At 32.1% G+C, this 27,014-nt stretch overlaps 3 protein-coding genes across 3 annotated transcripts; all 3 read right to left on the bottom strand.

The window, feature by feature from the left end:
• Positions 1 to 78: 78 nt before the first annotated feature.
• LOC114711062 (ribulose bisphosphate carboxylase small chain clone 512-like) lies at positions 79 to 1,524 on the bottom strand. Its single transcript, XM_028895415.1, has 3 exons — positions 1,163 to 1,524; positions 929 to 1,060; positions 79 to 528 (listed from the first exon to the last, which is right to left on the bottom strand). The coding sequence occupies exons 1-3, from the start codon at positions 1,307 to 1,309 to the stop codon at positions 298 to 300; spliced, it is 510 nt and encodes a 169-aa protein (XP_028751248.1). The 5' UTR covers positions 1,310 to 1,524; the 3' UTR covers positions 79 to 297.
• A 656-nt stretch (positions 1,525 to 2,180) lies between these two features.
• LOC114711113 (pentatricopeptide repeat-containing protein At5g66520-like) lies at positions 2,181 to 3,720 on the bottom strand. The gene has a single exon (XM_028895462.1). It carries the CDS (start codon positions 3,699 to 3,701, stop codon positions 2,181 to 2,183), a length of 1,521 nt encoding a protein of 506 aa, XP_028751295.1. The 5' UTR covers positions 3,702 to 3,720.
• Positions 3,721 to 5,235: 1,515 nt separating this feature from the next.
• LOC114711060 (VIN3-like protein 2) lies at positions 5,236 to 10,409 on the bottom strand. The gene is made up of 5 exons (XM_028895414.1): positions 10,277 to 10,409; positions 10,004 to 10,095; positions 8,207 to 8,885; positions 7,104 to 7,423; positions 5,236 to 6,669 (listed from the first exon to the last, which is right to left on the bottom strand). Exons 2-5 carry the CDS (start codon positions 10,026 to 10,028, stop codon positions 5,474 to 5,476), a joined length of 2,220 nt encoding a protein of 739 aa, XP_028751247.1. The 5' UTR covers positions 10,029 to 10,095; positions 10,277 to 10,409; the 3' UTR covers positions 5,236 to 5,473.
• Between the last annotated feature and the right edge of the window lie 16,605 nt (positions 10,410 to 27,014).

The following is a 27,014-nucleotide window of genomic DNA, read 5'->3' as shown; positions in this document are numbered from 1 at the left end:
CCCAAGCTTCATTTATGTGAAAGGGGGGGGGGGGTCCAACTTGATGATTACACTAAATTTAAACAACACAAAACTATGGGCTGTTTCACACATCAGCAACATCAAACCACTTCGAAAAGCTAAATCAGATCAGATTTGTAGTCCCCTCCAACGAGTGGAGGCATGGCATGACAAGTTCTTATTCTTCTTCCAGCAAGACCAGTGAACACCAATTATTTTACTTCAACCAACAGGAAAATTAAAAAAAGAAAAAGGAAAATGAAATGAAGGGAAAGATGACCATCAGAATATGGAAGCTCAAGTGGTGGTAGGTCTCTGGATGATGAAGGCCATCGCCTGCATGTGGCGCTTGTTGTCAAATGCCAAACAGCGAATATATGCATTTGGGTATGTCTTCTTACATTCATGGATCTCATTCAGCACTTGAGATGGATCTGTACACCCAAACATTGGTAGTTTCCACAGTGTCCAATACCTTCCATCATAGTACCCTGGCATCTGGCTGTTCTCTCTCCTAATACATCCCACCTTCCATGTTCCAACACAACACAGACTTTCATGTTACGCAGATGTATATAATACAAGTCTTTGAAAATTGAAGCATCAATATCAATATTCATAAAATAGAATGAATATCTTGTTCTCCAGTCCATTCGTGGGGATTCTGCTCAAATTAGTTAAACCATAAAAGCAGAGATCATACGAATAATGAATGAATATTAGGATCACATAAGTTTCCCTTCCACTTTTACAATCATGTAATCCCTCTTTGAATGTTGGACAAATTATTATATAGATCTCTCAAACAGTATATCACACAAGGAAAAATTAAACAGTCGCATGAGCAATCATAATACATCTATTACTTTTAAACTAAAAGAGGATGAGAAGAAATCTGATATATCATCCTTGTTCGTTTGAAACATACCTCATCAAATTCAAGGCAAGGTATCCATCCTTTCTTAAGCATGTAGTCAATCTCCTTTGCCACGGATTCATCGGAGAGTGGAGGGAGGTAGGAGAGGGTTTCGAACTTCTTGTTGTTGATGGGATTCCATGTCTGTTTGAACACACACACAGAATCATATAAGAAAGGAGGGGGAAATTACTAATTCATTTCAGTCTCCTATCAATTACAAGATCGTTCACCGGATCACTTCACCTTCATGCAGTAAGCTTTAGAGCCATTGGAGACAGTTTTCTTTTCCCAGCCAATGGAACCAGTACTCAGACAGAGATTTGAGGAATTAGATTTTAGACCAACAAAGCCAGTCCCAGAAATTGGACCTGTAAAAGTTGCAGAAGACATTTTTCACAAGTGGGTCTTGACAGGGAAGTTGATTGGAAGAGAGAGGGTAGATTCAATTGAAATAAAAGTGATTTGGGTTGATTGAAAGAGAGGATGGGATCAATAGTAGTATAATTCTAATATTACTTGAAGATTTAATCTTGAATGAGGTAGAATCAGTTGGACAAAGCGACAACCGGATTCGGCTAGGGTGATCTAGAATGATAAATGAACTATTTGGTGAGAACGCAGTTTAAGAAAACAATGGGTACTGGGTGGTGGTAGTATTTCAAATTAGATTCATTTACCTAAATCTTAAAAGATACTTCACATCTTCTCTAATAATATTATAGTACAATAAGAAGAAAGCACAAGAATAAAAAGGATATGAAATTATTTCAGTTTTTTATTTCTTTTTTATTTATTTTTTAATCTCTTTCCGATAATATTATATGCATAGAAATAATTGGAATCTAGAAATATGCGTTTTCAAGTTCTGCTAGCAGAACTAACATTTACGATGAATGGAGGGGCCCACCAATCCCTGGTTTCACCGATGAGTTTCCGCCAGCAAGTTGAAAGACAACCTAACCATTTGAATAAAACATAGACAAAGGAGTCCTCCTTTTTATTTTGACTTTGCTGATGCATTTGGCTCAACGTGGACATGCTGATCTCAAACACCTTCTTTACAGTCCAAACAAAGAATGGATTTTTACCGTGCTCAGAAGCCAACCTCATTGCTGAATTCACCAAACCACAAGACATGTTAACTCTTTGAAGGATTGAGCCTTTGTCATCCAAGGAGAAAATTTTAAAGTTTGCCCTGGACATGTCTTGCAGGCATGTGAATTTCCAGTCTGAAACTTTTTGCCCAAAAGACATTGATATTTTAAATAAAACTTGCATCCTCTGCGACACAAAAATCCTCAAGTTCCTTTCCCAATAGACTCAAAACACTATAGATATCCCCTAAACAAGAATGAGACTTATCATCAACTACAAATCTGTGGACAATTTGATCAATCTCTATGAAACTCCAAGCAGAGATTGGTAGTACTCCTCGGTCTTTCATCATTTTCCTCATCTCAGAAACACTCTCCCATTTACCCATACCGGCATACATGTTTGCCAGAAGGACGTATCTTCCACTATGTTGAGGCTCTAATTTAATCAAGAGCTTCCCAACTCTCAGCCCCAACTCAGTATCACCATGTATCAGACACCCATTGAGAATTGACCCCCATATAGCTCCATCAGGTTTCATTGGCATGGTTTTTATCAGTACTTCAGCCTCTTTAGTTCGTCTAGCTCGGGCCAACAGATCAACCATGCATCCGTAGTGCTCAATGGATGGTAATATGCCATAAACTTTATACATACGCCCAAATAATCTCCATGCTTCATCCAACAGAAATTTGTGATTGCAAGCATTAAGAACACCAACGAAAGTCACGGCATTTGGTTTGGGTCCAATCGTTTCCATCTGCGTGAAGAGATCAAGTGCCTGCTGATTCCTTCCATTAATCCCCAAACCCAAGATCATAACACTCCAAGTAGTAACATCTTTCTCCGACAGATTACTAAATATACGTTCTGCTTCTTGAACGCATCCGCATTTTGCAAAGAAATCAATCAATGCAGTACCAATTTCAAGTTCATGTTCAAAACCATTTTCAACAATGTAAGAGTGAATCCATTTACCATCTTCAAAGGCACCTACAGCCGCACAGGCAGTAAGAACACTCACTAAAAGAGACTTATTCGGCTTCAGATTTCCGGAATTCTTTATCTCGCGAAAGAGCTCAATTCCCTCATTGAAGAAAGCATTCTTGACGTATCCAGATACCATTGCACTATAGGAAACATCATTTCTTTGAGGAATTGCGTCAAATAAATTCCGAGCTTCATTGACCAACCCATTGTCACAATAACCACTGATAAGGCTGGTCCAGCAAACCACATTTTTATGAGGACTTTCATCAAACAATTTGCGAGCACCTTGAATTGCTCCTTGTTTAGAATACATATTTAACAAAGAGCTAACAACATGAACATCAGAGAAATTCCCCAACTTTACTATCTGAGTATGAACCTGTTCAAGCAAAGACAAGGAAACGCATGATTTGACCACAAAAGTGAAAGTTCGAGCATTAGGACGTACGCCAAGTCCAGGCATTCGGTTGAAAATAGAGAAAACCTTGTCGAACTCTGAATTACTCGAGAAACCCATTATCATAGAATTAAAATCAAAGACATTGGGCGTCATCATGTGATTGAAAAGCGTCTCCGCATAGGGCAAATCCTTGTGTTCTGATTTAGCACAGAAAGCCAGAATTTTGCTAGCGATATAGGCGAATCGAGCAAGACCGTGGGTAATAGCAGAAGCATGGATTTGCTTCAGCTCTCTCATACCCAGACATTCTTCTAGTAGATGTGGAAACACTGTACTTGCCAATTTTTTGTTCATGAGAGCAGTCTGGAGCTCCCGCGTTTCGGGATTCAAGGCGCCTGCGAAGTACCAGTCAGACACCGTTAGCATTATTCGTCCTTTCTTTTTTTTTTGGGTGAAAAGTTAGCATCATTCGTTCTTGCATGTGTCTATACCGTGCTTATTATTAGGATCTTAAAAGCAATTTTTGATCAACTTATTAATCACTGCATTTCAATTTTACTCTTAATTAATTAAGTTTTAGTTTTAATAAACTTATCAAACTCTATTTCTCTATCCATATCATTTAACTTAGGCTAAACTTGGGGGAAAAAAAAGAATCCAAAACAGATTTAATGTTTTAATTATCATTCCTTGTTAGATAAGAATTACTACCTCCTATCCTTAATATAAGAACTTATTTGACTTTTGTTTTAATTCTAAATATAAGACCCCAATCTACTTTGTCTCCCATATTTAGTTAATTTTTTCCAAAATAACCCTTCTAATAATTATAGTTCTAGTTAATACATTTGATTATCAAGAATATTTTAGGAAAAACAACACCTATTTAGGACAAATAACTAACTCAACTTATTTTTTTAATCTCCTCAAATTAGTCAACTGTTTATAATTAAGAACGAATAGTGCTTGAGAATGCCTGGCTGACTAGAGGAAATATGTTCGCGCGCGCGCGCGCGTATCGCCGCCTGGCATGATGCGTTGGCCTTTGAGAAGATTGCGCACTGAAACCAGAGCACTAGAGTAAAAGGAAACAGTGCTCCATTTGAATGAAACAACAATCGCTCGTGGGAGAAATGCAAAACGCCTTGTCGTTTTTGCGTCTCTGGAAGTGAAAACAAGATCCTTCCTTACTACAGTATTCATAGACTAGAATGAAGATCCAATAAACTCGAAAATGAACGTATTTACAAGTAAAAGGGATGGAAAAATATCAAATTATTATAGGGCTGATGCTCAAATTATTCTAACATAGACGAACAGGATGTTATTTGGATATTAGTCAACTGGGATGTTGTGCAGTCATCTTGAGAGAAATATTCAAGCATGGAGAAAAGGGATAGAAAGATATCAAATTCATGCTATGGATACTCAAAAAAATGCATCAATCTCCTTTGCAACGTTGTGCAAAATCTTCGTTTCCAGTGGGATTGAAGTCCTTGTAAAGTCATTGGCAGAGCCAAGACCCATTGCCAAATGGGGCACATAATTTTTTCCCCCCAAAAGACTTGGTAGCACTGGATTTCTTAGAAAATTGCATATTGAAGAGGACCCAAAACGTTCCCACTTTGTCAGCCTTCATGAAGCCAACCCTTGTTTCAATACTGACCAGCCGGCCTGACCAAGCGTGAGATGCCGCGTCAGCATGTGCTGAACTAGGCTGTGGGTCAAAAATGCTAACCCAGTGGTGTTTCAGGCTGGGCAGAAGGCAAAGCTAATGCTGCCCAAACCGGCCTACCCTGCTTATAGTCTAGAGATGGAGTTGTTTGATACAAATTATTCAAGTCATCTACCAACATTTCAACATTCATATAAATGCTAGTTAATTCACAAATTGAAACTGTAACCGTTCTCAAAGAGTGAATATATCATCTTTACATCATCATATGAATGACCATGGTAAAATACAGGCAACTGTTCAAAAGAAAAATATTGATGATCTAAAGAATTACTGCAGCACAAGCCAGTTGGGGCTTAATCATCAAGCAAGTAGCAGGACCTACAAAATATGGTCAATGCCAGAGCTTCATGCAGAACCCAGCTGGCACAACAGATGGTCTCTTGTTTGATATGCATTCTGAGAAGGTGTCCACAAGCTGCTCAGCAAGAGAAGGTGGATCATCAAGAAATGTATCAATATATACTTTCACAATCTTTACTTCCTGTGGCGTGGCTCTCAAGCTGTACCAAGTCAAAAATTTCTGTCTGAAGTTCTTTTCTATGTGTCCTTCACACTCAAGCCATCTGATCACTTTCACGTAATACTCAAAATCCCGATCCGAATACCCATTGGCAACAAAAACCTCATCTTGCCTCTGTTCAGCTCTCTTCTTAGATGTGCTTCCATCCTGAGGACCCTCTCTCTTCCCGGAACCATTCTCTTGATCCTTGCCTGAGGACTTGGATCTACCACTTCTTCCTGGCCCGTCCTTAAGTATTTCCAACTTGCAAGGAGTAATAGGCAAGCTTGCTTCCGAGCTACGCACCAGTGGCACACATTCCCTCCCAATCTGAACAGGGGAATTCAACCCATCGTCAGTGCTCAAGTCCTCAGTGATTTGTCCCTCTGGTGAATGGTTGTTTTCAAGCTTTAGCATTTCAGAACCAGGTATGGTTACAGCCAAGCCTCTGCCACGTTGCTTTTCTGACAGAGAATCTGCATCAGCAGGCAGTCCACCTCCAACGGTGTTGGAACATTTAATAACATCATTGGATAAATTTTCAGAAGCAAGCTTGTCAGCATCCTTGCTATAAGCAAGATAATTATCTGCCCGATCATCGGTCTGATCACTAAATGGATTGCTGTTGTTGGTTTCATCTTCCACTGATGAAGGATTGGAATGGCTGCTACAGTTGGTTACTGGGCTCTGACTTCTTTCCGTTGCTGAACAGTTAGGAACTTCATACTCGCCAGGCTCTGTTGAGATTTGTACCTCACACGTACCCATCTCCCTTGTGCCATTATAGGAAACAACTTTGAAACTATATTTTGTAGCTGGAATTAAACTCCTTATATTGAAACTTCGGTCAGGTAGAACCAAAGTACAAGTAGGTTCAACTGGATATTCCACATCAAGAGCCTTGCGATGCCAAAGGGAATAGCCACTGATATTTTCTTCCAAAGGATCTTCAGAACCCAAAATCACAGTCAGGGATGTATCTCTGACATCTTCGAATCTCACCATATTTGTTGCAATCAAATTTGCATCTGAAAAGGTCAAATGCAATCACAGAAAGCCAAATAAATACGAATTTAATTTCAAGAATCCCTATCCAAGGGAAAAGAATTACCTTATAATTGTAACGTGCTTTGCTATACTGTATTCATGTCAATAGAAATAAATACAAGAGTTTCAAATAAAGTACTGTCTGATATAAATCATTGTAGAAAATAAATGAAAATAAGAACTTACAAACAACACATTTAGTATGTTAATAAGCACATCACCATCTTATCAGTAGGTGAATTTTTTCTCACACACATATATTACGGTATGCATGAGGATTATACTCCACTGGCTACAAAGGTTATTCTCCCCCAAGATACTAAGGAAACAGAGTAGACCCCTCCCAACAATGTTTATTAAAAAAAGGTCAACATACCCTCACTTGGGCACACAAAATAAAAAGATGAGTGATAACCTTGAGTTGTTGGATTAGGTGATGGAGGCACAACCCCTTTAGAAAGAAAAGAATCTAATGATTCCAAAGCCAAACCACATAGTTTCTGAACCTCTGGCCCTGACGAAAGTCTGTTCACAATGCCCCTACCAATCTTCACTGGTGAACTAGTTAATGGGCCTAATTCAGGTTCAAGTTTCCTCACCGCCTCGTTAACAATTTCATAAAGTTTTTTATACTTTTCAGTCCCTTGTAAAATTCTTTGGCTCAAGGAAACACGGTAGCATAGTATGTCAACACGTCTAGTATCCTTTGCCACCATCAGTTGCTTTCTCCAGCATCTAAATGCATTTTAAAAACAAAACACAGGTGAGATTGATCTTACACTAGACATTTAGAAACATTTCATCCAGAAAAGTGTAACAGATATTCCGTCTATCTTAAAAACAATCACAATATATTTAATGTATTATTGACTGGTATTCAACAGAGCAAACAATCCTGGATATATGTCCCCAATCCCCCACAAACGCCTCCCCCCCAAAAAACAAAGGAAAAAAATGAGAAGTTTCGATGGATCCAGACGCCCTCAACTAATGCACAACAAATTTCACTGATAGTAGTAGCATACTGTGAACCACCAAATAACACCACAACTCTATTCGCAATCATACTTAAAAGTTGTTGAACTCAAAAGAAATAAAAAAGGAATAGATGGACAAATGAGTCCAGTACTCGGTCACTAGGCTTTAAAACAGCTATTTCAACCCAAAAGCTTAGGCAGTCAGGAGAAGGCCTTGAAGACAGTTTTGACATATGTGCATGCACACGTGCTTATGTAGGTTTGAATGTGCATATTGGATGGTGTATGTACACATAATTTATGAAGTCCATAGAATCTCAAGAGTCTCAAGGGAGATCCTGAAAACAGCTTACCATAAATAAATAAATAAACAAATAAAAATCATCATTCATATCAATTGACTTGCTTAAGAACATTTAATGAAGAACTCCTGCACACAAGGATTAAAAGAGAAACAGAAGAGCAGCAGCAAATTTTTCAAATGGAGAGCATATGTAATCTAAGAAACTGAAAAACATACATGTTAAACATACACTATTACCCGAGCAAATCATTCACTTTCCCACATGAGATGCAGTAGAAGCTTCCATCAAGCTTGGGACGTTTTCCATCTTTGGCAATGCCAGAATTATCATGCTTTAAAGCACACTCAAGATGACATGACAAGCCACAAGAAACACCAAGAAATGGAGGCTCAGAGCCACATATTAACCAAAGGCTAGGATCTTTGTTGTCATCATATTTATGACAAATGCAGCATGAGCATCTTTTACAAAACACATCTGCTTCACTTAAGGCGGCTTTGCAAGCTGTGTTTTTGCAGTACGAAATACTAGTTACATCTCCAACTCCATTGTTGACAGAAACGTCATTTACTGGAACAGGTAATCGAGACGGATTCTCATTTTTCCTTTGCCTTTTAGCAGGTTTCTGACCATGTGAAGTAGAAGAATGTGGTTCAAGGTCTGTTGCAATTTCCTGGCCTCCAGATTTCTTTTCAGAAACAATTTTCAGAAGGTTTTCTATAATTTTCACCTTTGTTAATCCAGTATACTTCCTCTCTTTCCCCATCTCAGCACAAAGGATTTGTAAGATCTCTTGACGGCTCCACGACTGTAGCATTTCCAATGCATCATTTGGCCACTTAGATATTTCGTATACAAGTTCTCTTTTTTCCTCCATACTCAACTTACTGCATTTAGCAGGATCAAGTGTGAAACCTAGAAACAGTAATAGGAAAAACATATATTAGTGCGTTAGCTATCTAACTTTCCATGTGGTGCTGTAAGCTGAGATTACTTCTCCACGCTGATTTGCTTCCCCCCCTTTCTAGTTGTATGACCAGGCAACATATGTGGGGAAACAACACTAAAATCAGACCAACCACGAAATTTGTATAAACAATGCTGTGTGCTAGACGGGTCTTGATAAAATAAATAAATAAACTGAAAATCAATTAGGAATCTTGGATCAATTACATTACATGCAGCTACTGTGCCATCATCTTATCCTCACTAAGAATCTGTCAGTCAGGTAAGCATATGAGAAGTTTTGAACTATGCTTAACTGAATACAGTGAAATTAAGAACAAACTACAGTATTGAACATAACCAATTTTCTGGCTCTAGTGAGAAGGATGTCTTAACCACATAAATCTGAGTAGGACTGGGAATACAGGGGAGCTCTAGTAAGGGACCAATAAAGTCAAACAAACAAACAACTGACGTTAACTTCCTTTGACTTTTATATACAACTCCGTTCTCTCCCGAGACACATCACAAAGACCACTAATTTAGACCTTTCCGCCTGACGCACCAACCTATTATCACATAATAAGAGCTTAATTATCTAGTACCCCCTATAATGCACCAATATTTTATTTTGTCGAGTACAGGCACTGCCAGTTATGAATTAACTGGCCAAAAGCAGGAGACAGCATGGGAATCAACACTATAGTATAGTTTAAATGAAAGCTGCAGTCCCAAATTCAACAAAAGAGACAGAGTTGGTAGACCTTTATGTGGCCAAAAATAAAAAAAATAAAAGAAATTAAATATTAGCCAAGATTCAGAAAGCAATCAAAGGAAGACGGGAAAAGTAAAAAGCAAATCAATAACCCATGAAACCATTCATGGCACAATGCCCCAGCAGCAGCAATCAACTCAAAAACATTAGAGACGAATCAACCGCTGGACAGTTCAATTAGGAAGCACGTTATATCCCTGCAACTTGACTCTCACGGGAATAACAAAACCCAATTCAGTGACTAATTTCAAAAGACCGACTTGGAATCGGAGAAAATTTGAATGAAATCAGACACAAAGAAGTAAGGCGTTACCCTCGAGAGACGAATCCGCTGCCATAGCTGTTCAGCAATAAGAAACCATCCACCCCACCATATCAGAACCTAAATCCCAAACCTTTACAAATCTGGACAAAGTGATATCTGCGTCAGAAGATGCTATACATGGCAACAAAAATAGAAGCAACAAAAGGGGTTAAATTTATGGAACAAAGAAAATGACCCAAAACAGAAATAGAAGAAAAGGGGCGAGGGAGATTGAAAGGGAGTGAAAATGCGGAATAACATAGAGCAAGAAAGGACACTTGCCGCAAGCAGCGAATCCATGAATTCGCAGTCACACCCACCGTCTTCCTCTGTGCGTTGGCTATACTTCCCCCGTGAGAGAGAGAGATAGAGAGAATTGGTAGGAGAAGAGAGAGAAAGCTTGCAAGTTGTCAAGAGAAAGAGGAAGAAAAGCGTTGGTGTATGAAATAAATAAGGCTTCTGATGATGCTAATCGCCGGGACAAAAGCGGCTGCATGCTCACTCAACAATGCTTGCTTTCACCTTTCTGTTAGCTAGGATGGGCCCGGGCTCAAATTACCAAAATAACCTTCTTCCAACACTTATATTTATTGATTCATTGGGAGAATAACATTATGGTGATAAGAAGAAAAATAATTGCTAAAAAATTTCAATAATAATCTAAGTGACTGTAATGACAAGTTTTAAAATAAAAAATAATAATTTGTTATATTTATTTTATACTCTTTCAGTTCTACATATAAGATATAGTATAAATTACACTACAAAATAAGTCTTATATTTAGGATTGGAAGGCCAATTGTTTTTTTTTTCCTTGAGATATTATTGTAACTCTCCCTTGTTCATTTAGATATAAAAATTCGCATAATGCACGAGGTTTAGGAAATTCTGGCCAAAAAAGTGTTTAGGAAATTAAATATGAATTTTCTTTATTTGGAGAGGTAGGTAGGTATTAATAATCAGAACATAAAATTATAAATAAAACATAGAATATACAAATTTTTATATTAAAATGAAATTTTACATGATTTTAAACACTTGAAACCTCTGAATTAATTTATTTATCAGAAAAAAATCTATCTAAGCTCGATAAATTAAAAAAATTTTCTACATATTTTTGTTCATATTGCATAAATATTATTGTTTTAATACTTAACACAAATGTATTACCGACTAGAATGATATAGGTGTTGTTTATATTTTTAACCCTTATATTGTCTTTTTTGAAAACAGAGAGATTAAAGTAAAAACAATTAAAGAATTCACAATTCATGGGAAAATAAAAGAGTGCATTTACAGTACACCCAAAAAAAAAAATCTACAATACGGGTAAGGGAACATATATGTGTTTAATTTACTACTCTCTCCGTTTATTTTTATAAGCAATTTTGAATTTCATCATGTAAATCAAAAAGTTAGTTAAAAATAATAAATATGTAAAAATTAGAAGTTCTTTTTTCAAAATACCCTTATTTATAAAAGAGAGAGAATGTGAATAGAGAGATGATGGTTTGAGAAATGAAATGATAAATATATTAAGCATTAAAATAAGTAATTAATGGGGTCAAAATAAAAAATTTGTTACAAAAATTTAAGACAACTTACAAATATTACTTATATTTAAAGATAAGATGATAATGATAGTTGTTACTTATAAAAAGAGAATGCAGAATATTTAGTTGTGTAGGAAATCCATTTAATTTTATACTCAATAAAAATAGTTGTGTAGTTTATTTTATTCTTCAACTAATGCTCATTGATTTAATTATGTGAAGGGCAATAAGACATCTTTATTATAATTATCTTCATTTCGGATGTAGTTCAACGTATTCAAATTAGTCGGAATTCATCTACAAAAAAAATAGTCGGAATTCAAAGTAACTTTAAATACTAAAAGATTTTAGGAAAATGTATTAATAATCCAAACTAAAAATTAAAAAAGCTAGAATACTTCAAGTAATTGTCTTATCTAATTCCATTCATGTCAAACTTACGTCTGTTTTTTAATATAAAAACTAGTTAGATGATCAATTTGATTCTAAATATAATACATCAATCTATTTTATTTTTAATGTTTATTTATTTTTCGCTCCCAAATAAATAATCTCTATGATAATTGTACATGTTAGAATAAATTCAATATACATAATTGATATAAGTAGTTTAGGAAAAACAACGTTAATTTATTACAAATAACTAATTTAACTAATTTTTTAAATATTCTTAAATTGGTTAACTCTAAGATAGTATCTAGTTTAACTCAAAATTAAGAGAATAAATATTATATTTATAGGGACAAAAATTTTTGGCAAATGATGGATGTAATATCTATCCATATTTTATGGGTGGAGACGATGCGTGAAATAGGAAGCGGTGGCGAGCTATCCACACGTCCTATCTCATCCACAGCTTATTTCGGCATTTGCACATGCCTTTCAATTCCAAATATCCATTTCTTTTTCTTTTCTTTTTTGAGTAAATATCCATTTCCAATCATTATTTTTAAAAAAAAAACAAGATCATAAAACCAAGCATTTTAGGAAAAATTACACCCAAATTCCAAAACGAGAAATTTAATTATCTTAAAGTTCATCGATGAGTGAAAAGTAAATAATTATAAGTTCTATAATAGAAAATAACAACATATTCAGATTGGTTACTTTTTAATAGAATTTTTTGGTAATTAAATTTCTTCTTTAAAAACAAAAATCTGAAATGAGGAAATATATAAGAATTTGTGTATATAGAGTATCTAACATCTTTCAACACTTATTCTTTAAAAACTTTAAAATGAGGAGATTTTTATTTTATTTTAATATATTCTTGAGTACAATTCATTGCCAATTAAATTTATATTATATGTATTGTCATACACTCAACTGCTCATGTTTCATGAAATAGCCTGTAATTAACAAAAATAATTCTGGCCAAAAAAATAACAATAAAAGTCGGCATTTAATCGCCCCAAATTTCTCATCAAATCAATCAATGATCTTAAATACTCTAATTCCCCAGAAGTGAAGGCGCAGTGAGAAGCAGGGGCATAATAGTCAATGTACTGAGATATAATGCATTGGATATTAAATATTGGTCACCGCCATGATCTGGAGATACGAACACGGGCAGCGTCGAGATTTTAGGAAAGAAATAAAAATAAATAGAAAGGACAAGATGGTCAATTCTCAAGGGGCCCCTCAACCTCAAGCTACTGTCTGATAAAACAAAAAAGTTGAAAGTTACTGTACATATTCGCATGAAATTTCTGATGCAGTTATTCACCAATCTTGTCTTAGCACGGGATGTAAGAAAAACAAAAAAATTATTATATTATTTATGATAATTTAATTTATTATAAATTTTTAGAAAATCAATATACGTGTTTAGATGAAAACAACTTAATATATTGATTTTTTTTAATGAAATAGTCAAATTATATTATATGTAAAAAGAGAAGTAACAACAACGCACAAGACACTCACTTAAAAAATGGTTTAGAGGATATAACATAAAATTTTTTAAATATAACTATTAAAACCTCCCAAACTAATGGTTAAACTTAAATTAAAGTCTAAAATAAATTAAGGGAGAAAAAGATATTATGATCAGCTTTCAGTAGCATGAGCAAGACCATGGCAATAAACTCAGGCGAAGAGGCATGTTGTAAAATTAAAAAATAATAATATACTGGCTATTATTGTAGTGGAGAGTATTTTTAATGAAGTAATTAGAATATTGGGAATAATTAATATTTTTCATAATATAATATTTTTCATAAAAACAAAAGTTGTGGGTCCTTTACCCCTGCTACCTACCGATTGGGCATGTCCCTTTAAGCATCATCATAGATCAATTCAAATTGATGGCGTTATTATTAAATATTTCTTATTTGATTTTAAAATATTTTTTATTTATAATTTATCTAAAAATTTGATATTTAATAGAACTTAATAGGCTCGTGCGATCTATATTATTAATAGCGAAAAATACAATAGGACTTTGTTGTTGTACCTTCTTCTCCTGGAATGAGTCTATTATTGGCTTCATATTAGATGGTATCCAAACATGTTATTAACAATGTTTCTCTCTAGTATCAATTTCGTGAAAAAGAAAAAATCAATAACAATCCTAAACTAGTTGGTCGTTATAAATATAAGACCTCAATCTATTTTGTTTTTCAAATTTATAATATTTTCTAAAAAATATCATTATAATTGTAAAATATTTTCACTCAAGTATAGTTTCAATGCACATAATTAAATAAAAATAATTTAAGAAAGTCAATATACATTTGCTATAAATAACTAATTTAACTAATTTTCTTATTAAGATCTGGAAGTAGTAATTAATTACAACTGTACCTACTAAAATGTTATGTTCAATAACATCTCACTCAATATATAATTTCAATAAATTAAGTAATTAGTTATGCTAATTTATACGAACCTTACTTATATTGTAGCTGATCCTCCTTCTAGTTTAGAAAGCATATATAATTGCTTCCTTAAACACACACACACACACACCACGCAAGCATAAATTTCTCTTCAATTTCTTTTTATTAAAAAAATACCATATACTGGAAGCTATTTTTAATAAAACAGTGAATGCAATAAAATTATACTAAGCAATATTGTATTTTATATTAAAAAAATTTAACACTAACTTCAATGGATAAAAGTTAGAAGTAATTTTATGAAGGAAAGTCAAGTCAAAATTTTGGTGTTGATGAAAATGACATAATGCTATTAGACCGAAGACATTATAATTTAAGGAATATTTACTGATAAACAATGGATGGATAGAAATGAGAATAGAGATCAGGTGGCTGCACTAATTGGCGCCCAAAAAATGATAAATTGGGTGAAAGCTTACATATGAACATAGCACTCTTGCTCTCTCTTTCTTGAGGGGGAAAAAAAAACATTTTTCATTAGCTTATTTAAATCTCGTCATTAGGGGACGTGGACTTTTAAATCATATTAACAAATAAGTTCGGTTTTTTCATCCGCATAACCCGTTTTTATTTGATTAGCTTTTTTTTAGTAATTATTTAATACTTTCTATTTTGTTTTCTAAATTTACATGCTTTTTAATTTATTTTTATCGATTACATATATTAAAGAAGGGTTTTTACACCAGTTTACTTTTCATTATGGTAATATATATATTTTGGGCAATGATGTATCAAAAACTTGATGTAAGAAAGCCAGAAACTTTTTAAGGACGTATTTAATACGGACCAAGTATTTTCTCAGCTTCTTATTATTTGGTACTTCAAATTATGGAAATGCAATTAAGTCATTAAAATTATTTTATAATGAAATAAAACTTCAAATCTATTTTTATTTAAAATCATAAATTAGTTCAAAAGAAAAATTATACCAAATTTTAAATAGTGACCATATTGGAAAAATGTAATTAACACCACCTAATGATTTATAATAAATACTACTCATTCCTTTTAGAAGCTATCTTATTATAGGATTGGAGGTAGTAGGAAACTCTTTTAATTTTTAGACCTAGTGTATGAATTTCTTAATTTTTATGAAAAATGTTGGAAGTAATATATAGATAAAATCGGGAGGAGTATATTTCTCTTACATTAATTACCTCTATTTAATATTGTTATAGCTTTTCAAATTTAAATGATTTGAGTCTAAATAATGACATAGTATTGAATTTTTATTATTTTTAAATTTTTTTAACTTAAATGATGATGCTGGAAAAATGATTTATAAAAGAGAATAGGTGGAGGAATAAATAAATAATAAAAATCATGACAACATTAATAGCACCACATCATTCATTGGTACAATTACCAAACTGCCCTCCATGGGATTGAAAAGAATATTTATGATGGCAATATATATATGTAGACGGAGACCCCCACACACACATATAAATATAATACTGCACATATGGCCATTATTGATTGATTGAAGGGGGATAATGTAATTAATTAATTAAGAGCGTAATTAATTAGTTTTGGATGGTTGTTCCAAAAAGATTCTCCGATTAATAATATATTATCATGAATCTGCGGTGGTCCTTGGTCTCTTTGTTTCATATTATATTGTGTGGTTTTCAGGTGGTCCTTCTTCTTCCTCCTTCTCCTTCTCCTCCTCCTCTCTCAATCATGACATTGAAAATCATTGCACCGCTTCTGCCTCTCTTAAGTCTTTAACTAGTATCTTCCCTTTTACCAAGTTGCTTTTATGGCAAGCTTGATTCAACAGTTAGAATAATGACTTTTCTTATAAATATAATTATAATTGGTTTTGTATTGCCAAAAATATGATAAATAAATAATTATAAGATGTATTAGTAGACTATCTAACCAAACTTTTGAGTATCCTTTTTTATTTTTGTCCCCATTAATTATTGGTTAATTTGGTTGTGTTAGTTAATTACTTACATGTGAGTCGTTGAAGAATTATTTACTCACCCTCTTTTCATAAATAAGGATGTTTTTTAAAAATAAATGGCATTTTTGACATATTTGTTATTTTAACCATTTGTTTTTAATTTACTTAATATTTTATAAATAGGATTTAAGGAAGCATTGTGTCTAAAGTATAATAATGTAACTTATTATAAAATTTATACTGTATTCAATCTTAAATATAAGTCAAGGTATTGAGAGAAAAAAAGATTACAAGCATTTGGACACTTTAAATTTATCGCAAATTGAATATATTTTTAAAATATGTCTCCAATTTAATGATAATGAGATTTTATTTGGTTCAAAAATTACACAGCTTCCTAAAAAATATGATGAAAAAATTACTTCTCCCTGGAAGGTTAACCTCTCAGATAATTGTATATAATTAAAACAACAAGCAAGGCCTTAATTGACATCTCTTCTTATTTTCCACTCATTATATTTTGTCTTCCAAATTAATCAACGAAAGGTACGAGAAGAATAAGGAAAAAGTAATTTGAAGGTGCTTATAGTTTATTCTCATTTTGAATGAAGTTCTTAAATTTTTTTTCTTTTTTACTAACTTCTTTAAATTTGCAACATCATGTTCGTTAATTCTTTTTCTCTACGTTGCTTTTATTTAAAGAGGTAGGCAATAACAACGTGAGATTACGAGCTAAATCAAACACGCAACTTCCCATTATAAGGACAGCTTACATGTTATTAGTCTACAATAAATTAAGAAAACAAAAAGGCACCCATTGATAATTACTCTATCATAAGAAAAAATGAACAAACAACCAAAAAATTACAGCAAACATTCTAAACTCAAAACTCAGTTTAGTTGCTCCTCACAGCATTTCTCCTATAATATTCCCTTCTTCAGCAGGTTGGTGTTTTGATTTTCCAAACATGAAGGTGGACATATTTTTCAAGTTAAAAAAGAACATATTTTTTATTTTAAGAAAACTTAAATTTTATATTTATTTCTGGTATCTATAACCTTATTTTCCACATTCTTTTTTTAATATATAATTTAGAGTACCTTCAAATCACTTTAAACTTGAGAATAATCTCTGTTAGGTTGGGAGTGTAACGTTAAAACTCTCCCAACAATGGTACTTTTCAAAATTTAAACTTGTATTCTCATTCTTACAGGAGGTGAAATCACTTACTATCTCAACTAACGATTTGTTAGTCGAAAAAAAATATTCTAAAGTCAAACTTTCAGCCAAAGGAAGAAAAGGAAAGTAATAATTTCTAATCATGCGTGGAATTATGTGTATAATTACTTTAACATCTAAGACTTGATTTTTTATAATCAAATGTCAATTTTATTCAACAGCAAAACCCAACATAAGATAAAGGTTAATTTACATTTAGCATTCTAAAATATTTTTTCTTAGCAACACTCAATATCTTAAACTAATTTTTAGTACACTGAGCACTCTAAATATTTTTTCAGTAGCACCAATATCCCAAATTAAATAGCAACAATAGCATCCTAAATTTAAAATATGAGTGCCCTGCAAATATACTTGAAAGTATTGGATGAAAAAAAATTATTTTAAGATGCTCAGTGTTCTTGGAAAAAAATAGGCTGGAGTAGTGCTGTCAAAAATTAATTTGGGAAGCTAAATACTACTGTAAAAATATTTTAGGGCAGTGATGCTGCTTAAGATCCATTTGTAATGACTTATAAATAGTTTTTCAATCATGATTTAAAGAACACGAGACAAGTATGTAAAAAGAGTTTTATCTCGATTTACATAAAATATACTTATAAGTGATTTTAAACGGGTTTTAATCCTAACATCAAAGCTTCGGAATTTAACACGAGAACTTCCATTTAGTCAAAAAAAAAAAAAAAAAAGAGGATATGATTTCTATCTTTGAGTGTAAAAGCAGCAAAGGTGCCAGCGAATTCAAAGTTAGATTTTGGGATTATTTAATTATTGCCTATTCAAACTTTTTATATCCTATTTCTAATTTTTTTTAATTCAACTTTATAGGAAATTCCCACTTGTAATTTTGAGGGTCCATAATCATTGAGTTGTTACTGCTTTTAATAATGGTCAAAATCATATGTCTTTAACACGTCTCATATTTATTGAAAACAATAAATTAATATCGAAAGTATATTGCATGCATCATGCAAAACCAAAACCTTTAGCTGGAATGCACAACCACAACAAGGTTCATGTCTATATCTGTCATATTTTGAAGTAAATAATTTGTAATATTTTTCTTGAGTAAATTACATATATTTCTCATAAATTTTCTTAACATAATATATATGTGCCTTAGATGTTATACTACCTCCGGTTCTTAATATAAGACCTTATTTGACTTTTATTTTAGTCCTAAATATAAGACTCCAATCCACTTTGTCTCTCATATTTACTCAATTTTTTCCAAGATAGTCTCTCTAATAATTATAATTCTAATCAATATATTTGATTAACAATGATATTTTAGGAAAAACAACACCTATTTAGGACAAATAACTAACTCAACTTACTTCTTTAATCTTCTCAAATTAGTCAACTGACTATTATAATTAGGACCGAAGGTAGCATATGATATGGAATTTAAATAGTGAGCTGCACTATTTATTATTTATTTAAATGTGGCCATTTGAGGCAAATTTTGATGACAAATGTAAGACGGAGGTAGAGATTAATTTAGTAAAAAAAATTCTTTAATTTTTATTAAAATTTTTGCAAATAGTTACTCTACTTTTAAAAATACGCAAGTTCTCCTAATGAAGAGGAAATTATACAAAAGAATCACTATTTTGTTTGATCTGAATTACTCAAAATAATTCCCTTTTATTTTTAAAACACACATACTTTTTCTAAAAATAAAAAGAAAAGCGAGCTTCTAGAACTTAACTCGTGAAATATTTTCTTTGCCTTAATATAGAATGATAGGTATGTTTCATTCTTATATAAATTTTGAAAATAGAAAAGGTTGTTTATGAAATTTTAGCAAAAACCATCATATCGAAGTCTATATATTTATTATTTGCAACGTTAATCTGAGTATGTTTTGGAAATAAGAAAAAGGCGGTCAATAAAATATCAAAAAAGTAATGAGAATATCTGTAATTGATTTTTCTGATTTGATTTTGATTTGAAATAGAATTTGAATATTTCAAATCCAGTAAATACTCGTGTTTTTAATACCAATGAACCAAATCAAATTGATAACTTCATGGTAATTTAACAACATATATTTGATTCTACTTATATATAAATTAATTAAAGTGGATCAAATCAAAGTTCAGGATGAGATATAGTGTTCAAACATCCTGTGGATAACTCTTTCTATTTTTTCCACTGTTTTATATTGATGATAACGATTATATGTTTGAAGCTCTTGTTCTCTTATATTTTAATAATTCAAAAATTATTAGAAGATAAATAAAATTCAAAACGTATTGTGTATTGGGAAGTTTTACTATTGAACTAATTAAACTTTTGAAGAAAAGGAAGGCAGCCAGAGAATCCCATGTGGAGAAAAATTGGCACTTTTGACTCTTCAACATTTAAATAGTTAAGAATGCCACAAAATAGTCTTTAAAATAAATTATGCATGCATGCATTCACATTGTATTGACTCTAACAAATTCAAAAGTTCATTCCGGTAGCTTCATTCTTTATTACATGCCAATTTGGATTCGTCCAGGAAAACACTTTCACAGATAATAAGCAAAATGACTTTTGTCTCATAAAGTATTAAAATAATAAAATATAAATAATCTACGAAAAAATAACATAAAAATACTTGTTGAATTTCACGATGACAAATATATGATTTTGATTGATTTTGAGTAATAAAAATCATTACAAGTATAGTCAAAAATATTACAAAAGCGATCGTAATGACTCACTTATCTTTTTAAATTTTAATAGGTGTTTTCTGTCTTCCCCCCCCCCCCCAATCTAACCTAACTTGAATTGTTTAGGCGTTGAAAGTTTTTAGTTTAACTTTTTTAAACAATGACAAATAAAAATTATCTCCATTTTAAATAAATTCTGCATTTATTTTTTTGAAATAAAAACATTAACTATATACAAATAATAAAAATTGAATATGAATTTTCTAAATTGTAAATTTAGACAATTGAATATTTATTATGTCTAATTCTCTAATAACATTTTTTCATATGTCTTTTTTTTCCCCATATCATAATTTAATGCAAAACACACATGAAACAATATATAAAAAAAAAAAAAAAAAGAAGAGAGAGACTGATGGTAAAATATGATTAAAAAACTTCACATCAGAATTATAAGAAACTTAGACTTAAGTTTGTATCCAAGGGGGAAAAAAAAAACTTAGACTTAAGTTTTGTCCCAAGATCTAATGCCTTCATCATAGCTGAACTTATTCTAATTGAGAATTATTCCAGCAAACTTAAAAATTTAGGAGTTTTTTATTGGAGTTTTAGAAGTTGAAATTTCAAAACACTACCTACAAATTTTCAGAATTTAGGATGATGGTGAACGAGAAACAGTTGAAATTGAGCTGGATGACCCTCTCTTTATGTCTATCTATGATCTATCTATTTACAAACACATATGTTTTGATTATTTTAGTATATATGATTTGATTAGGTAAACTACTTTTCGAGAGATCACCGTCAAGGGATCAACTCGTGACATATTAGAAAGTGACGTGTGTAAAATTAGTGTTGCTTGCGTGCAAGTATTGCCAACCAAATTAATGATGAAATATGATTAATTAACATTAATAGTAAAACCAATAGAGATTAGACAGAGACGGCAATAATGGAGGCATCATGTAATTATAAACAATTTAAAAGGGCACCCAATTATTGCTCATGACCAGTAACATGCTGCAACTGTTGAAGAACCACCCAATTAAATTTTGGAAGGAGGACGAATCTGTGAATATTTCTGTACTTACGTACTTTTCAAGTCCTACGCTTGCCTTAATTTTGATAAGCTTCTCACACTCAACGGACCTGGATTTTACACGTATGAAGGTGACCGATTTTGTCTAAATAAAAACAATACATAAGTTAAAACAGGGTTAATGGTTGTTATGTTTGATTTCAAGATATTCACCAAAGTTTTGGCCAAAAAAAATATTTCACCAAAGAATTATGGTATAAATATATGGAATTTTCTTTCACCAACAAAAAAATATATGTAAAGTTTTTTTTAATTTCAATGTCATCTTGAAAATTTTAAAAAAATAATATTGTTTTAACCACGTTGACCGTGAATATTTTTAATGACGAAGACGGTATTGCTTCTCTTTTAATACTTTCAAGTTGATATTGAATTCAAAAAACAATTTTTTTTTTTGGATAGCCACAATTTCTTTTTAAATACTTCCAAAACAAAGTGAACTTTAGCTCATAAAGACAAAAAGATACAACATAACAAACCCCATTGTATAACATGGGGTATCAAAGTTTGAAAAGAAAGAATTATGGTTCGATATATATATATATATATATATATATACCAGAAAAAATAACTAGTCAACGCAATATCTCAATGACATTTAAATGGATAAGAGATAGCTTGTTATGGCAAGGAACCTTTTTGAACCAATATCACTTTTACCAAATCCCTTGGCAAATTCCTCCAAAAGTTATAATTCATTATCCAAATCAATCAAGATAACTCGCAGAAATAAGAGGTAAAAATCCTAATTCTACGCATATTCATTAACACAGCCAGAAGGTGAGCTGTACAAAGTATATTTTGATATCAAACTCATGTTTGTGAAACAGAAAGTTGCAGAATCTTCGACTCACATAATTCACATTCCCAGTGCACAACTTCTTGTAGATCCACTGACCAAGGGCCAACACAAAGAAGTTTTTGAAATCATGTACTCCTCCTGTTCTTAATATAAGATCCGTTTGATACTGTAATTTGTACTATAAAGTGAGTCTTATGATAAAACCAGAGGGAATAGCTTATATGGGCCTTGCGAATTCCTTTGACGCTCTGTTTTAGTGGGAATTTGAGAACTGTTTGGTATAATTCATTATTTGCCTTTGCATTATCTGCAAGTTTAGTTATTAAGTCAGTTTGACTCGTTTATATCGTTTGTATCTCCCAGAGGATTCTATGATTTTGCTACGATACGCCTTTTGTTTCCTCGTAGGAATCAGTGATCCTGTATTGTTTTCTTACAATGAACTGAGTTTAGAATAAAGCTATGCATTCTGTTTTATTGAGATTATGAAACATTATTATATTTGTGTCTAATATCACTTTTGAGAGGCTTGATGATAGTGTCATTTAGTATTGAGTATGACCTAAGTTCCATATTTCAAGAAGTGAAATAAATTTTAAGTAAAGACATTTTTTCATCAAGACAAACAATAATATTTGAATATTTGTAAAATTGTTAGTGTGCAACATAAAGTAAAAAGAAGATTGTTTGCTATGAGGGAACTCATTATAGGGAGGTAATATCTCCTATATTATTGAATAGTACTTTCCATATTTTTATGATGCTAATGTCTATATTGAGTTGAAATATTATTAGAATATTTTGATTTTGATATAAGGAGAGAGATATATAAATTAGTAAAAGAAGTCAAATAGCTGATGTAGGAAGAATTTAGTCCATGAGCAAGTCTCACATTAATATCAAGTTGAGAATATCATGATCTTATTTGTATTACTTGATTAGTGGGAGTTGGGTCATCTATAATTTGCATGTGGGTGATCCCTAGACATTGCTGATGTTTAATGACTCAAAATATTATAAATGACAAGAAAGTCATTGCTCAAAAGCTGTGATATAATTGGCATAAAAGGAGTTTTTTTTTTAGAATACATAAATAGAGTATTCTCAAGGTAATTAAGATTATCATGAGTAACACATAATCACAAAAACTTGAACATTTATGAATAGATGACATTTATCATGTATAACACACTTGATATAAGGATATTATCAAATTGTCCATGTGTCTCTAATATGATCATCACGTAAAGAAGATAATCAATATTCCTTCTAATTTAATTGTTAAAGCATGGTCTTATTTGAATGTGCACATAATGGGCAATGCCATTGTACTTTATTGTAGGAGGATTTTCAAGAAAATTAATGCTTAAATGATAACTAAAAAGTTGTAAATTGTGTAGTACATTGCTTGAATGATTGAGTTTGTTTAGTTTAGCTAGATAAGTTAGCAACAAATTGTTAACATTATGAGACACATTCATGCTTACTAAACAAGTGTATCGTGAAAGAGTGCATGATTGCTAAATAGTTATTGATTGTTCATTTCCACCATGGAATGTCTCTTTTTAACCATTCATCATAGGGTTTTAAGTTATTGAATTACTTTCAAACCCATTAAAGGTGTTCTATGACTATGGAGTTAATTTGTCATAAATCACATAAATCATAGATCTTTTGAGTAAAGAAGCATGCTATTAGAAAGATTAAATTATCAATATCTTATCAGAGATAGATCACATTTTGGTGATCTAAACAAGGCATTCTCAAGTGATGAAATTCAAATTATGGTTTGTTGTCTCCAGTTTAGTACCTGAATTAGGTGAGATTAGCAAACATTCAAGTTGGAATCAAATAAACATTTAAGATTTATTCATAAAGTTATAACCCATTAACTAAGAATGTTACTTATAATCCATAAAAGGTAACACTCGACTTAGGAGGACTTACCGTCATAATTGTACTAGCATAGCCTTAATTAACCTTGATATGTCAACTGACATATAATGTACAGGCCAAGTGAGAGAATGTAAGCTATTTTAATTATATATATTATTTTATATTTTATTTTAATTAAAATATCCTTAGTGTAACCCATTAGTCAATTAGACATAGTTTGGGTAGGGTTTTAGACTCAATCTTTTTTAGTCATTTTATAACATTGATGATAGATTATGTTTTTTACGGTCCACTAAGTGACCATTTAAGAAAACCTAATATATGGCTCTTAAGGTTCCCTAATTGGTGACGGTTCCTTTTAATTCTATCATTGTGCCTACCTCCCAGTCAGAAAAAAAATTTTGCCATCTTTTTTTGCTAACAGGCTTTTATGTTTTTAGTTATTCGAATCTAGGTAGATCGAGAGTATTCTAGATTGCTCCTTCAGATCATCTATCACAACAAGAGGTATTTATAAGTTTTTTGTCACTACTTTGATGATTATAGAATTTTCTGGATAAATATATTTTTTTATATGGTTTGTTCTAACATTATTATCTTTGTGTCTGATATCACTTTTAAGAGGCTTGAAGATTGAATTTGCTTAATTAATGCAATCTAATTGGGGGAATGTTAGAAGATTTTGTAAATTGTGGATTTGCATTAATGGGTTTGAAGGTTAAGCATACTAGTTAATTAGTCCATAACACACTGGCCACTGTGATTTTGTGTGGACTGCGATAGATGGACCACGCAAGTAAACCCATTGAGTAGAGGCCTAACCTATAAGTCTTCAGCGGTCAGTTAGTCCGTTATCTTCCTACTTGGGATGATCTTTTGCATGCACTATAGGAGATGGTTGGTTAGACTAGTAACCTACCTAACTTGAGCTAGCTTTGGTGTCTGTTATAGTGAAATACTCAGTATTCTTTGAGATCTGCATTGTTTAAATATGATTCAAATTTAAAATTTTTAACTAATAATTTTTAAATAAAAAATTATTTTTTTGAAATATTGACTTTTTTGTTTTATATTTTGTACACATTAAAACATTTTTAAAAAAAATAAAAAAAACTGAAATTCTCTTTTTTGGATACTCATCACCTTTGCATAGAAACCACTTTCCCCAACTTATACATTTTATCTTGGGAAAATCCCAAAAAAATGATGGTTGAATTTCAAAATTCCAAATCAGTATTGGTTACTACACTCACAAAGAAAATGACTATATTTAAAAAGCAAATGACAACATTCTAAGAATTTTGAAATTCAATAATATTTTTTTTTTAGATTTTCCCTTTGCTCTTTGCTTTTGTTTAAATTTTTGTAGAGTTAAAAAGGCTTGTGTTTATTTGGACCTGGTTTATGTTAAGTACGCATGGACATATTTACGTAAACCAAAACTATTTATCTCATATTCTATAGTTAGTGAATTGTCTGCTGTTGAGGTGATCAGAATACTTTCAGCAATATATAGTTTAATTTAACTATTTTCCGTACTACATCACCATCGAGGGTTTTATCACTTAATTAAAGAGAAAAGATGTTCATTAATTTTCGGTAGCTTCCAACTGTCGCCAAATTTAAATTATAAAAAAATATAATGGTCTCCAACTTGACGCCAATATATATTCAAATTGCTAATTCCTGCATCGAATGGAGTTTGATGACATTCAAAAGCCACATGTCACTTCAACTTGCCGACCACCAAATTTACAAAAGCCGATTGATATTTATTTAGTACAGTCCCCATCAAAATATCAACTTGACCCACAAAAGTCTCCCTCTCACACACACAACACACACACACGTGTTCTTTTTTTTTTTTTAATTCTCCACTACTGTGGGATTGGACTTAGGATCAGGTTGTGTGTGGAATTTCACCACAAGAAAATGTGCTGAGAGATTTTTGGGTGCAGATTTTATACTGCCACTGTACATTCTATTAATGGAAAATGGGGAGGACAAAAAAAATAAGAAGAAGACATTCTGGTCAGCCTTATTATTCTTTATTGATGCGCACCATCTGACTACTTGCCTTGGCCTTTTGAAATTCCTCATATTGCATACAATCTTATAATTATAAACTAGGATCAATTTTTTTTTTTTTTGGATATAAATTCTTGTCATTTTCTGAACCGTACTCAATTTTGTGGTTGATTAAGATGATTGATTCATAAATCGGGGAAAGAAAAATAATCTGACATGACCCCAAAAGGGACTCTCATAGATTTGGCAAATTATTTGACAAGATGTCTGAGTTTGTACTCAAGCAATATGCAAGTGGAGATCGCCCACTATTGAAGGGAATTATTGCTGCTTATTGATCATCTAATTATAGTATTCTAAGAAAATGATCCAATTGTATTAAACCTTAAATTGTCTCCGTTTCCAAACGCAATCAAGAATATACCTTCTCAATACTCTAAAAATTTTCAGGTAATTTTAGCTCTCGTCATTAAAAAGAAAAGTAAGATTTGGGGGAATCATTTCTACTCAATGGAAAGGGTTTCAGCTTCAACTGTTTGGACAGAATGGGTCGTCCTTTTCTTAACCGGTTGTTATGTGATTTATTCATAGCAGATTGTAATGTGGGCTAGAATTCCTATTAGGCCCCAGTACTAGCGCCCATTAAATGAATCCAATATGGCATTCTAAGCCCACAATTTCAACGTTTTGTTGTCATGGTGGACAAGGTTGCACGGGGCAATTGATAGCTGAAATCGGCAAAAACGTCCAATGTTTTTTTCTTTTTAAAAGGTAATTGAATTGATGTGCAGAGATATTGGGAGTTCTAAAAGGTTGGAAACATTAATTTATCGCCACATCACAAATCTATATTTATTACTCGTAACGTCCCCTTGGTTGTCTAACGGTGGCGCTAAATTTCTTCCTATCTCAATCCATGCAAAACAAACT

The sequence above is a fragment of the Neltuma alba genome, unplaced genomic scaffold, assembly GCF_004799145.2.
Source record: "Neltuma alba isolate B1F8T4 unplaced genomic scaffold, ASM479914v2 tig00011277_pilon, whole genome shotgun sequence".
NCBI classification, from domain to species: domain Eukaryota; kingdom Viridiplantae; phylum Streptophyta; class Magnoliopsida; order Fabales; family Fabaceae; genus Neltuma; species Neltuma alba.
Note: the sequence above shows the minus strand (reverse complement) of the source record. Positions and strands in the feature narration are given on the sequence as shown.

Excerpts from the sequence above, each read along its gene's own strand:
- LOC114711062 (XM_028895415.1), bottom strand. The coding sequence starts at position 1,309 with ATGTCTTCTGCAACTTTTACAGGTCCAATTTCTGGGACTGGCTTTGTT. Across the intron at positions 1,061-1,162 it reads CTAAAGCTTACTGCATGAAG|ACATGGAATCCCATCAACAA; the intron begins GTGAAGTGATCC and ends GTGTTCAAACAG. Across the intron at positions 529-928 it reads CTTGCCTTGAATTTGATGAG|GTGGGATGTATTAGGAGAGA; the intron begins GTATGTTTCAAA and ends GGAACATGGAAG.
- LOC114711113 (XM_028895462.1), bottom strand. The coding sequence starts at position 3,701 with ATGAGAGAGCTGAAGCAAATCCATGCTTCTGCTATTACCCACGGTCTT.
- LOC114711060 (XM_028895414.1), bottom strand. The coding sequence starts at position 10,028 with ATGGCAGCGGATTCGTCTCTCGAGG. Across the intron at positions 8,886-10,003 it reads AGCGGATTCGTCTCTCGAGG|GTTTCACACTTGATCCTGCT; the intron begins GTAACGCCTTAC and ends TACTGTTTCTAG. Across the intron at positions 7,424-8,206 it reads AAAGTGAATGATTTGCTCGG|ATGCTGGAGAAAGCAACTGA; the intron begins GTAATAGTGTAT and ends AAATGCATTTAG.